Genomic DNA, 14403 nt, shown 5'->3' with positions numbered 1-14403 from the left:
ATTATTTGTTTGGCCAAAAAAAAAATAATAATAAAATAAAACGTTTTGCTATTCTAAAATAAACTTTATTATTTTCAACTTAAAATGTTGTTTTAGGTTTCAAAACTCAAAATTTCACTTTTTCAGATTTGAAAATAAAAAAAAGAGTGGAAAGCGACAAAAAGATTTAAAACAAAAATAAAGTTTTGAAATTGAAATTTTCAATTTTGAAACCCAAAAAGTAGAACAATTGAAGCTAAAAATAATTACGTTTATTTTAGAATAGCAGAAAGTTTTTGATATTTTACATATTTTTTGGCCAAACACCAATATTTTTTTCAATTTGTTTTATTTGAGTTTCAAATAATATTGACCCCAATTTAGCTCCATACTCGAAGCCCTAAGGTGGTTTGTGAAGGTAAAAAGGTGACATAACATTACCTGTGTGTGAGCTGTCACCTCTTTCATTAGAACACGAGAAATAAAACGTCACCTTTTAGCTTCTTTTCTGACTTTCTATAACTATTTAGGACAACAGAGTCCTGCCCCCCTCCCCGCTAAAGCCGCAGGTACAGATGTCCCCTCTGCTTCATTCAGGCCTGCGTTGCTTCTTGCAGGCTACTTGTCCGCGCGCGCGGGCGGGCGGGCAGCGCGCGCTGGTCGGGAGCGCGCGTGGAGGCGGTCCGGGCTGCCTGGGTTTTTCTGTAATCGCTTTTCTGCCGCTGAACCTCCAGTTAAATAGCGAGGACACGGGAGCGAGCGGGCGGCCGTGTGAGGATATACTTTTTTCGGTACCTTGGGATTAACGACGCGGAATCGAAGCATCGACGGCCGACCGCCAGGTAAACGGAGCGAACATCGACCGCCCGCGCCTCGTCGATCCGCCTAAAGTGAGCCGATGTCCCGAGAAAAAGTGTCGTTTTCGCGGAGGAGGAGGAGGGAAGGGGGGAGGTGGTGGATGTGTGGGACGAGCCTCCCTTTGTGCCTCGCCAGGGTCACTGATCTCCTCAATGTGGGTCCCCCGCGCGCGCCTCGTCGCCGCCGTTGACCGTCCTCCATCCGCCGTTCGGGGCGACAGAAACGCCTCCCTCCGTCTCCACAAACACCCGCGGCCTGTTCGGCTTCTGTCTAATGTGAACCCCCCTCCCCTCCGTCAGCGGCAGCCCCGCTCGCCGCCCCCGGCCTGTAGCGTTAGCTAGCTGCGTGTGCTCGGCGCCGCGCGCGCGGCTGCAGTCTCCCGTCGACCCTTTTGTGCGTTTCATCCCTTTAAACGCTGACCTGCCCGCTTCGACCGCGCGTGCGGCTGATGCCTGCGCGCGCGCGTGCGTCCGGACTCCCCTCTGCTGTTATTTTTCTGTCGGTGGGGGGGTTGGGGGGGTAATGTCCTCCCTTCGACCCTGACATCTCCGATTGATGCGGCTGCATTTGTCCTTATCGTTACCGCGAAACGCCCCCGGGGAAAGACATACCCCCCCCCCCCCCCCCAGAGATCCAATCGATCCTTGAGATTAATCCATGTCTTCTCGGATGTCTGATTTATGTCGGTTAGTCCCACATATTTATGACACCCCCCTAGATGAAGGGGGGTGTTTCTGATCTGGGATTACATGTTTGTTGTAAAATGTCATTAGTTCATCCAAACACAAACAAAAGCTGCCCCCATTAAAACCCATTTACACTCCTAATGTTCTTTCACCTGCAGATTCACACCGGAAGTTTGGGACGAAGGAACCCTTAAAGTTTTCTTTTATTATCATCATTTGTCTTTCCTCCAGGGCCCACGATGTCCAGCGAAGTGCAGAGACCGGACGACAGCCCCAGCACGAGCGGGGGGAGCTCGGATATCGAACAAAGGGAAATGGTACCGCCCGAGCAGGAGCGGGAGCAAGCACAGCCCAAAAAGAAGGAGACCAAGATCTCCAGTAAAACCGCTGCTAAACTTTCAACCAGTGCCAAGAGGTAAACGGACCGTGGTGGCCTGTGCCTGTGGGAGGGGAGGGGGAGGACACCTCTGGCGTGGCGTCCAACCGTCACCGCTTCCATCAAATTTGTTATCGATTCTTTCGATCAGCTCCACCGCTGTTCCCCACAATCAAAGACAATGAAGGGATTATGCAACCAGTTGAGTTCCCCGTGCCGGCGGCGGCCGATGCTGAGGAGCTCTGAGCGTGTCTGTGCGTCTCCTCCTCCTTCAGGCACAAGCGGGAAGTTGGCCGGCGTCTGCAGCTCAGACGCTCGGAGATTCTCCCATTTTCATCTGAAATCTGTTCTGTTGCAGGATTCAGAAGGAGCTCGCAGAAATAACACTAGATCCACCTCCCAACTGCAGGTAAGAGGCAGCTTCCATCCGTGCGTGTGTTCCCGCTCTTTTGTTCCCGCTCTTTTGTTTGTGTTGACGTTCAAGGATCTCAGGTGAATCTGCGGCGGGTTCCTGCTGCAGACGCCTTCACGTGATCGATAGACGTCTGCTGAAACGGTAGAAAAGGAGCGCCGATGCGGCTGTAACCCCCCCCACCGTTCTGGGGGGGATTTACCACAGACAATGGTTATTGTGTGGAGCTGCAGCGAGGGGCGGACCACATGTGGACGCCACAAAAGACGCACCTCTGGGGTCTCGCGCCTTCATTTACAGAAATAACACGGAACAGCGGCGCCGCCATCGATCAGAGCTGCGTTTAGCGAGGCTCGATGATGACTCTGCTGCAGATCCGGACCGGGGGGGGGGCGCTCGGATCGGGTCGTCCTCCTTCACTCACACCTGCTGAAAACCGTCCAGGAAAACAGCTTTGTTTGGCGTTTTTCGAGACGGCCTTGTTTATTGGATGAATTAATCCCCCCTCCCTCCCCGCTGACTCTCATCAGACCCCCGCCGTCATTAACCATAAACACGGAGCTAACCTTTTCATTCCAGTTTTGTTCCTGAGCTGGGGGGCTAAAAGATGCTGTTCTCCTTCAGGGCTTTAATCTATTTCAACCCCCCCACACACACTTTCCTGTCTCGCCCCCCACAAAAAAACTGGGTTGGCTCCCATGAAGGATTTGGCTCGGGGACACCAGTAAGTCATTTGAAAGTAAAATAACGGCCGGCAGATATTTCACAGTCGTCGTCTCGGTGGGGGGGCTCGTTGCCCCGGAAACAATTCTCCAGGATTATCTCTCTTCTTTTTTTCTCTTAATTTGACAACAACATTTTAATCATGTTTTCTCGCCTCCATCCGCATATGTGACCGGTTCATGAGGGTGGGGGCCCTCGGTGGCTGGGGGGTTCCACAGAGCTTCTGCCGTTGAGCTGCTCCGGTCTCTGAGCCGGTAATGGATGGAGGGGCTGCTTCCATCAGTCAGTGCAGGAAACACTTGATGATCTCATTTAGTCAAACATCTGTGGCAGGAGTCACCCACTTCATAAACGTAATAAAGCAGCCGCGGCTCCTCATCAAGCTTCCATTTGAAGCTGATGATGTTTTCCCGTCTGTCCACGAGCCACGCGCATCACCCACGCCAAGCCAAGCGGCGCTGCTGGTCGCTCCGTTTCTTACCGCTCTCTTCCTCTTTTGTCAGGACATTCCGGCTCGTCTTTTCCTACATTTCTCCAACTCTTTCAGCACAAAAGACTCACTTTCACAGAAGTCTTCAGTTTCCACTTTTCTGTCAGTTTTAGAAAATATATCTGAACAAAACACTCATTTTTTTGATGCATGTTAAACCTGAGTAGCATAAATATCAGCTGCAATTTAAGTGCATAAATTTAACCAGGAGAAAAGGCGTAGAAATCTGAAAAGAGTTTCTGCAAAAATAACGGCTAAAAACCTGCAAGTCTGAAAGATTCTTTGGATTGATAAAAATAAAAACTAATTCAAAGCTAAAGGAGATAACTGAAGCTGAACAATGCTAATCAAATAAATGAAAACAAACATTAAAAGCATAATGTTTGTTGAATAAATGTTTAATGTATAGCTGTGTCAAATATGCTAATTAATTGGTTTCTAAGACTGCTGGAAAAAGTGTTCATTGGTGAAAGGATTAGAGGACTCGACACTGGAGAGAAATAAGACTCACCCTGATTTGTGCGTGTGTACCTCTTGATTTGTGCGTAACTTTGGATCTGTGTGTAAGTTTGGATTTGTGCGTGTGTAATTCCTAATTTGTGGATAACTGGATTTTTGTGTACAGAATTCTTGATTTGTGCTCAACTTTGGATCTGTGTGTGTGTAACTCTTGATTTGTGCGTCACTTTGGATCTGTGTGTGTGTAACTCTTGATTTGTGCGTCACTTTGGATTTATGTGTAATCTTTGATTTGTGCGTGCATAATTCTTGATTCATGTGTAATTCTGATTTGTAATTCTTACAATATATTTCTGTGCACAAGTACAAACAAGATGAAATAAAAAAAAATGAAATACAATTTACACATACACAAATTAAAATGACAACAACTTGAAACTAACTATATACACAAATCTTTCAAAATTAAGCACAAATCGCTTGTTACGCTCACACAAAACCACATTTACGCACAAATCTGAGACTCTTTTCACATCTCCAAGTTTGATGTGTAAGTGATGCGTTTAAATGCTGCTCGAATGCTCGGTCATCAGAGTTTTCTTTTCAGCTGCTTTGAACTTGGATTGTGAATGATATCTGGTAAAACTTGACAACTTTCTTAAACAAATAATGAATATAAAAAGGTCCAAGTCTTATGCGCACAAATCAGAGTGATACTATTTTCTCTTCATAAACGTCCACAAATTCTTTTAGAAGTCCTAAATTATGCTTTGAAAAGGCTGCGTTAGCTAAATAAAGTAAAGAGTTTTGCAAAGATCCTGCTGAAGCGTTTTAACAAGGTCACCTAATGAAAGACTGAATCCTTTCCTGGTCGCAGAAACAAAGAAAGCTCATTAAGGCTTAATGATGCTCAGCACTGATCATTAAATGCCAAATTAGTTATAAAATACGAGTCTTAAACGTGAAAATGTTGTTTAACAAACAGAATTTAACTTTTAAAATCTCTATAACACTGGAGTGAAATCACCAGCTGAATGCTACGCTAGCTCCAGAAGTTCAGCTCCACAGAGAAGATGAAAACAGAGTGGGAACAGATTCAGACGGCGGTCCTCTCCTGCTCTGGTGTCTCCTCCAGTTTGGAGCCAACTGAACGGCAGCTGTGTCCTCAGTTGGCCCCCACGCTGGAATGTTCCAAACTTTGCTTTTGGCGTTTTCTGATTTCATGAGGCTTTTTTTATTATAATTATTATTTATGTCTAACTGTTCTTAGGAATGGATTTGCTGGCATTCAGAAAGACGGCGTTCACGTCTGACATCGACTTCAATGTCGCAGCCGCTAGTTACAGATGTGGCTTAAGAGCAGCAACACGTTGGAGCCTGAGCGGGTCCGACACAGCCGTTCTTCTGACTGTCACGCTCTCCCACCTGTGGAAGCAGCCTTTTTGGGAGGGCTGGACGGGTTTTCCTTCTGTATGTGATGTAATTACTAAAGCAGTTTAGATAGTACCGGCATTTATTTAGTATTTGCTATTTCATTTGGGAGTCTGGGAGTAGAAGAGCAATAAGCTTGAGAAGTGGTTGCGTCCTTCCTGGGGGAGGAACCAGCGCATTTTCCAGTTAATGAAGGGAGTTGTGGGTAAATTCTTGTGTTTAGTGTCACGGCTGGACCGTAATCACTCTCCCCCGTCCTCCTTCACGTTTTCCTTTGCATGCTTCAAAGCAGAAGCTCAGCATCCGCTGCTGACGTTTCCGTCGGAGGTGATGCTTCCCGGTGGACGGTCAAACATGCGTCTGTGGTGGAGTGGCGGCAGGGCTCTCAAACGCCAAAGCGTGAGCTTTTTGTGTTCGGCAATCCCCAGCTTTTGTTCGCGCCGCCTTTGTTCACAGATGTTCCACAATAAAAGCAGAATAATTCTCTGCTGAAGAGGTAGCGATAGCGTTCTCTTCCTCTGAGGCAGCTTGGAAAGATTAAATGCAGCTGCAGCCGCCGGTGCTCTGCAGAAACACGCTCCGCCGCCGTCTGTCAGCTGATCTCTCCACAGAGAAGAAACCACAAAGTGAAGTGGATACGGCTGAGAGGGATTTGACACAAACATAAACACAGAGCGGCTTCTCCTGGCAGATACAAGAATATTAGAGGTGCTGGAGGTTTTTAAGGCTCCTGAAAGCTTCATTATCCTCCTCTGCTCCTGCTTTGTAACTGCAGCGTCCGTCTTCGCTCCAGCTCGTCCTGGTTCCCCTTTAATCATCGTCTTGACTCTAAATAACAACCATGAACTAACAGCAAACGATTTAATTTTTGTGATTAAAATTCATGACCTGGGAAGAGTTTTTCAGGAATTTCAGCGTTTCTGCATTTGCTGCTTCAGGCTTTTGATGACAGGAATATTTAGAAATGAGATGTAAATTCTCCTGCTGTTGGAGCTGCTCCTTAACATTATTAACTTCTGCTTTTACATAATTCTCTCTCTTATCTAAACAGAATGAATGTCTTGATGGTTTTGTTTTCATCAGTGCAGAAGTTTAGGCTGCTTGAGCGCAAACAGCTGGAATACACCGAAGGGATTCCGACTTTCTGCTGTGCTGGATGTAAAAAAAATCTGTCCATCATATGTTGGGGTTCTGCTGCAGTGGTACAGTCCGTTAGATGTTGGGGTTCTGCTGCAGTGGTACGGTCCATCAGATGTTGGGGTTCTGCTGCAGTGGTACGGTCCGTTAGATGTTGGGGGTTCTGCTGCAGTGGTACGGTCCGTCAAACGTTGGGAGTTCTGCTGCAGTGGTCTGTCAGATGTTGGGGGTTCTGCTGCAGTGTTACGGTCCGTCAGATGTTGGGAGTTCTGCTGCAGTGGTACGGTCCATCAAACATTGGAGGTTCTGCAGCAGTGGTGCGATCCGTCAGATATTGGAGGTTCTGCTGGTACAGTCGTTAGATGTTGGGGTTCTGCGCCAGTGGTACAGTCCGTTAGATGTTGGGGTTCTTCTGCAGTGGTACAGTCCGTCAAACATTGGGGGTTCTGCCTCAGTGGTACGGTCCGTCAGATGTTGGAGATTCTGCCTCAGTGGTACAGTCCGTCAAACATTGGGGGTTCTGCTGCTGTGGTACGGTCCGTCAGATGTCGGAGGTTCTGCCTCAGTGGTACGGTCCGTCAAACATTGGGGTTCTGCTGCAGTGGTACGGTCCGTCAAACGTTGGGGGTTCTGCTGCAGTGGTACGGTCCATCAGATGTTGGAGGTTCTGCTGCAGTGGTACGGTCCGTCAGGTGTGTCAGATAATGAGGCGCTCATCCTGATGCTGCAGACATGATCAGGTGAGCAAAAACAGCTGAAGGTGAAGTTAATTGAAGGTGGTGATTGTCATCGTACAATCCAAAACTTTATTGACACAAACACTGGTGAACATGGTGCAGATTATTGTGATGTTTTGTGTCCCGAGCACTTTGTTTTTAGCATAAAAACGTAAACCTTCATATGTTTTTTCTAAAACTGACATGTCTCTGTGACCTGAAGCTGCAGAAAACTCCCAGTTTTTTTTTTACTCTGTAGTTGTTCAGAAGACGGAATAATTTCTACTAGAAGATTTATGCTCTATCAAAATAAACACATTTCTATCTTCACATTCGACGGATCAATGACGCGTAGAGCCGCTCTCTGGGTTTAATGTTGTTCGGATCCTCGCTCTCTATGGAGCAGCGACGCTCCTGAACGCTCCCGGTGTGAGCCGAAGCTCCTGAGCCGCTCAAACAGAGTCGTCTGTGGCAGATGATGTGATGCAGGCGTCACATGACCGGCGCTCTAACGCGGGCGCATCTCCATCACGGCAGTGACTCACAAAGAGACGGGCCGTCTTTGTTTCAGCGCTGACCTTCAGTTCAGATGGGATCGTCCTCGCGTCTGTGGCGACTGCTTATTAGTTCTGTGCACCCCCACCCCCTCCCCCCGGGGGTAGATGTGTGAGTGACACAGCCGCCATCATTTTTCACAGCGTTACCATTAAGCACAGCAGGACGGGCGTATCAATATTCATGAGGGGGGTGCAGGGATGGGGAAGGGCGGGGGGTGCTGCAGGATTCCTCTGGCTCGTCGATCATCCGCCGCTGAAACACGGCGTGAACGAGCGCGCCGATGTCGGTCTGAGCCCAGAGAAACAAACGGAGGAACCGGAGGAGAGCGTCCGCCTCTGCCTCCACCCATGATGGAGAATCAAACAAACGTCCTCGCTTTGGTTTGTGTACAAAGAAGAAACCTTTGGATGAATTCGGATGAGACTTCCATCAGACGGTGGAGAAAAGCTTGAATGCATCGATTACTTGTAAACATCAGCCTGTTCAATCAGTGATGCTTTGCTAAAAAAAATACTTTCATCTTCATTTATATTTAATTTCATTTTTCTTTCAGTACTTTCTGCTGTTTTTATGTCCCATCCTCATTAGATGGTTCATTTTAATTACGGGTAATGCTAACAAGTCAATGCAGTTCTGCATAGATGCATGTAAGGCCTCAGTCCCAACTGTCTTTACAGGTGATGCGAGAGGTCTACAGGTCAAATTGGGAATGCAGGTGACCCTCACAAATACCACAATCGTATACGGTTCTGTGAACCATCATTGCTGTAACAAGTATCCGGGTGATCGGATGCTCGCGATCTGCTCCCGAAAATGACAGATTCACAGCGTCCAAGATTGCTGATTCGTGATCTTTATAAATACAGTAAAATATTATTCATGAACGATGCACTTATTGCTCTGACATGCAGAATAATGTAAGATTTTAAGTTTATGAACTAGAACAAAGAAAGAGCAGCGCTAATGTCGCCGCAATTCAACAAATCTTTGTGTCGGTGAAGCTTCCTGTTTTCAAAGTAAAACTAGCAAGTTTTTTCTGTCAAAAAATGAGACTGAAGTTCCGCTCACTGACATAACTTCTAAAAAAAGAATTCGCTTTAACACCACAGCTTTAGCTCCAATGTTTACATTATTTTAGTTATGGTAACTCTTCAACAGTTGACGCAATTAACAAATTCCAGCAGAGCTGGGACAAAATATTGGTATGGTGAACTTTTGCGATCTTTACACTCACGAACAATTACCGATCCTGTCTTTGTCTGAATACCTAAATATTCCACCAGGGGGCGCTTCACATGAGCAAGACTGTGAAGTGAGGATGCTTGCTGCGGCGGCGAGCAAACGGGTCCAAACTGTGTCTATATTTTTCTAAAGTAGATGCAGACAGCGCGCTAATGTAACAAACATGGATTGTAAGGGCGATTGCAGCAGTAATCAGTCAAACACCAATACACCAAGTTCTAGTGTAGAGGCGTACAGCGTCTGACCGTCCAAATGAGACGTCTAGCGTCGTTATTGATCCAACAGGTGTGTATGCTAGCGGTACACATGAGGAGCATGTGACTAAAGTGATGATTATCAAAGAAAAGTGAAGGAAGTTTGAATAAAAGGAGGGGAAATGAGTATGGATACAAGCACTGTAAAGTAATGAACAATAAACAATGACTAACAGGCTGAATAGTAACAAATTAGTTGACCTAAAATGTAAAATGATTTAAAATGTTTTACATTTTTTGTTCTTTAAAGTGAGAAGGTCATTTGATGTACTCTGAATTTTTGTTCTTAACTGGAGCTTTGTTTATTTTTTTCCTTAAAATATGTTATTATTGTAAAGAGACATTCATATTAATTGTTAATTTGATTTAAATGTTGGAAAGGGCATTAAATTAACACGTTTTGTTTTAAATTATTCAAAAAAGCGTTTTTGAAGAAAACAAAAATATATTTTTGTTTTAAAAATATTTTAGATATCATAGATTACCAAGGTAATATAATGATTATTGTAATGTTTCCCATATCGAGATACACCGGTATCGTGAGCCATGTATCGTGAATCGTATCGTGAGTTACCCTCAGATTCCCAGCCTTAAATTCCAGTGGATTCTGAAGCGGAGTAACGCAGCGTCGCACTGATATGCTGCAGATGTAATCAACCTGAATCCGCTGATTCTGTCGCAGAAAGAAGCGACTTTTTATACCGGATTCACACCAATACGTAATGCAAGGATGGAAAAACAGGAGAACATTTTCAGGTTTTGTAGTTCAATGATCAAAAACAACAATGATTTTTTATGTTGTTTATTTACTGCTAAACTTAAACAGAAGATCAGTTTTGTTGATTCTGATCTCCTATACTACGTAAAAGTATAAATTATGGTGATTTAATTAGTATAATTTCAATGTTCATACATCCAGTAAAAAGCTGCATTCAAGAGCGCGCTCTACAGTTTCATGAACGTGCATCCAGCCGGTGGTGTTCACACTAGACCAGCGGCAGACGAGCAAGTAGTGGCAGAGAGCGGATTCTTCTTCTTTTGTCTTTTTTACTCTTTCTTAGCGCTTGTCCTCCACCTGCAGTTCATAGAGCCTCGGTGCACTCAGTCAAACGGTGGAAATCCCTCAAATCTTGCTCCAGACTTTTTGTTTTCACAGATCTGTTTCTATAAAGTTCTGTCTTGGTGTCATATTACCGCGATCAGTTTCTCCTTTGTGATCATGTTTACAATCGTTGGTACTTTGTGTTTTGTGGTGGACTCTGATTGGTCACAGTGTTGTGTTGCTGCAATTAAGCGTCAAAAAGTTCAACTGGTTGAACTTTCAGCCTGAAATCAGTGAACGCTGGATTTGTATGTAGAACCCGTGACTCGACTTAAAAAGTTGTGTAAAATGCCCGATCACGAACATTCTAGATGGGGAACCCAGAAATGTCTATTCTATTTATTGATCATTTTGTTTTAGTGTTGCAAAGAAGGGTAAATGAACATTGTGTTTTCATTTGTTCTAAAATAAAATGTTTTCATGTACAGAGTAAATCTTAATGATATGATCCCTCATCGTTGGTATATCATAAGTGCGTTCAGTTTTCATTTACGTTATAAATACTTTGCAATTCACTAAAAACACACATGACAGAGGCATGTTTTCATTCAGACACGTCTGTGCTTTTAAGACAAACTCCAAAGAATTTTGTGTTTTTGGTGTTTTGAACATGTTGTGGCGTTTTTCTAATGATGGAGGACATGAATGAAGAAATCACTGAATCAGGAGAAGATGAAGAAGAAAGCTTGTGGTTGGTTACAATCTGATGAGAGGTGTTTGTTTGTGTTTTGTTGCTGTTTTGGATTTGCAATGAGGACAATCATGTACCGATGATCATATTTTTCTATTACAAATCGATCATTTTATGACGTTTTTATGTTAAATTTGACTTCTTGTATTTAAATCTATTTACTTTTCTGCTGAATTTTAAACTAATTGAAGTCCTGCTCTGGTTTTCTGTCCTTTAATTTCTGTGAAAGAGAGTTTGGGATTCAGTAAGTTTTGAACTTTTATATAAAATAAAAACCAAAAATCCATCATTTCTGATGTCTTGAGTGAGCATTAGTGGGAATCATGTAGAAACTGATGTTTTGCTCTGATTTCAGAAGTGATTTTCTGCTGGTGGAATCCTTCTCGGTTTTCAGCTTCTGATGGGAAAATAACTTCATGTTCTCCTGCAGAACGGCGGCGGCGGCGTGCTCTCTCTCCGTTTGATTTATCCTTAATGCCTCCCGCCGCGGCTCTTGTTTGACAGGACCGCGGAGCGCCTTGATTCATGCGCGTCATTGAATCCTCAATGTCCTCATTTGTGAGGTAGTTTTCTGGCGAGCATTTGTCCGCGGCGTTATTAATGGTTGTGTGGAGAAGCGGAGCGTGAAGCGTGGCGTGTGGACACTCCGCGGCGCCGTGTTACCGCTGCCGCCTTCACAGTAGCAGCTTAGGTCATTGAGAATGACAGAACTCTGATCTGAAAGCAAACAGAGGCATCTTTTGGCGAGCGAACAAAGCCGGAACTCTCCAGTAAACAGATCCTGTCTGGCTGCTGGCGATCGGGTCTGAAAACCTCTCGGATTCTCCCGAAGTCACAAATCAGCGCTGCTGCCAAGCGGGTTCCAAACACGCCGCGTTTGTGGTCTGGAGGAGGAGATGTTGACACTCCTAACATTATGCTGTTAGCGGTGGAAGCACGCTGCAAATGATTGACCTTTTCTCTCCGCCGATGTGCAGGAAAGCTGTTTTCCTCCTGCAGACCTGAGGAGAGCAAACATGCAGCGCCGCTCGCTCTGATCGCTGACTGCTCTGGGATGATCCTAAATGGCTGCTCAAAGCGCACCGCGGAAATCCGGAAGACTGGCTGCAGCTTTGGTTGAATGCATCCGTTTGGAAAGCTGTGAAATGAACATTAACATCCTCCTCTGGACTAATTCACCTTCTTCAAGAGGCTGTTTTTATTGTCATGGGGGGCGGAGCATGACATCATTTCAAGGAAAATATTTGAGTAATAAAGAGCTCTCATTACATATGTGAAAATGTTTTTTTTGTAACAAAAAATATGGCATTAGGTAGGAATTTGACATTTAATTCAATATTTAATCAAATGGTGAAATCTGAGAAGAATCTGAAATGTGAACTCGTCCCTCAGGAGTTTGATTTTCAGCCGTCTGTAACTTTAGCTCCTGTGTTGACGTCCTTTGAATTACTGGAACTTCTTCAACCATAATTCCAACATTATACATCACTTTACGGTAATGAAGTGTTTACGTAATTGATGTCAATCCTACATATTCTACTGCAGAGAAAAGCGGCGCAAGCTGCGCCGCTTTTCTCTGCAGTAGAATATGTAGGATTGACGTTAATTGCGCAAGCGGTCAAAAAGTTAGAATAGCTCATAAAGCGTGTCATTATATACGGTGACAGCTCGGATGTTAAAACGTTAAGGTGTTACAGTCTAATTTAAAACTATCCATCCATCCATTTTCTTGTCCGCTTCTTCCCTTTCGGGGTCGCGGGGGTGTCGGAGCCTATCCCGGCTACTGAAGGGCGAAGGCGGGGTACACCCTGGACAGGTCGCCAGTCTGTCGCAGGGCCTCAATCACACACCCATTCACCCTCACATTCACACCTAGGGACAATTTAGAGTCACCAATTAACCTATGAAGCATGTTTTTGGACGGTGGGAGGAAGCCGGAGTCCCCGGTGAAAACCCACGCATGCACGGGGAGAACATGCAAACTCCACACAGAAAGGTCCCAGCCGGGAGTCGAACCGGGGCCTTCTCGCTGTGAGGCAAGAGCGCTAACCACTGCGCCACCGTGCAGCCCGAATTTAAAACTACATTAGTCATATTTGTAGAATATTGGATATAAAGAATAAATCTTATCAGCTGAACGCCGACCAGTTAAAGGAGAGAAATAGGATACGTGCAAAAGCATCATGCCACAAACAAGATGAGACGCATATTTTGATAATAAAATTGGAATAAATGAATAAAATGGGAAATAGGCTGAGAAATTGGTCTTAATTTTTCATTTTCATGGCCTGAAATTTAACTTCAAGAAACTTGTTGGAGCCCTGTAGGAACCAACAGTTACATTTAAAGGATTTAAAGATAATTCTGCTTTGGGGTTCAAAAGAGGGATACAAAGAACCAATCAGTGGCACTGTGATAGAGTGTCCACCTTGAGACTGAAAGGTCATGGCCTCAAACCCCCAGTCAAGTCACACCAAAGATTCTACAAATGGCCTCCTGGCTTAACACTTGACATTGGGGGGTTAAACCGCCAACTGGTTTCCAGGTCTGGCTGTGTCTCCCCCCCAGGGGATGGGCCAGAGAACAACTTTCACACATCCAGGTGTGTGTCAACTAATGGGGCTTTACCTTTAAGAAAACAGACACTGCATGTGGTAAAAGGCATCAGCAGTGTGATGATCGTGTTGACCATGTTCCTCGTGGTTGACCATCAAACCAACAGGAAGCAGCTGCTGAAGCGTCACGCGGGATTTCTGTGTGTTCTCCGTGTTGTTGTTGATCCTCATGTTCTGCAGTCTGTGAGTCATGGATGCTCTTTCACGCTAAGCTCTTGATAATATGCTAATGCTATATCCTCTGTGAATGTTTGGCTGCAGGCAGATGTTTGCTGTGCATGTGCTGCCAGCAGCAGCAGCAGCAGCAGCAGCACACAGGCTTTCAGAGAAGAACCGCGTACAACCCTCAGATCTGTGTCATACCTCTGAGGCGTTTGAGGAATTATCAGGAGAAGCAGAGGAGAGCGGCGCCGCGGCCGTGTTTACCGATTTGACTTGGGAAGTCTGCGTCCACTGATCCCCCTCCATAACAGACTCTTTAGAGCACGTCTGGCAAAATCAAGGCCCGGGGGCCGGATCCGGCCCTCTGGGTATTTCTATCTGGCCCGGATGTTGACCCGATGTTATCTTGTGCTCATTTCTAACTTGTATAATTTCAACAAAATATATTTTTATGGAGAGTAAAATATTGAAGGTTATTTAAGGTTTAAGTTGATTTATTCTGGAATAATATT

The 14403-nt window shown here is 45.0% G+C and overlaps 1 protein-coding gene across 1 annotated transcript in view; it reads left to right on the top strand.

Annotated features, from left to right (window-relative positions):
• Window positions 1-615: 615 nt before the first annotated feature.
• LOC112136565 (ubiquitin-conjugating enzyme E2 E2) overlaps window positions 616-14403 on the top strand; it is a gene marked incomplete in the record, with an annotated part of 33171 nt that continues 19383 nt past the window's right edge. Inside the window, 3 exon segments of the mRNA XM_024258327.2 lie at window positions 616-821; window positions 1755-1938; window positions 2258-2308. Coding sequence (XP_024114095.1) covers window positions 1763-1938; window positions 2258-2308 — 227 coding nt within the window.

Source organism: Oryzias melastigma, linkage group LG16 (genome assembly GCF_002922805.2).
Source record: "Oryzias melastigma strain HK-1 linkage group LG16, ASM292280v2, whole genome shotgun sequence".
Taxonomy (NCBI): Eukaryota; Metazoa; Chordata; class Actinopteri; order Beloniformes; family Adrianichthyidae; genus Oryzias; species Oryzias melastigma.
Note: the sequence above shows the minus strand (reverse complement) of the source record. Positions and strands in the feature narration are given on the sequence as shown.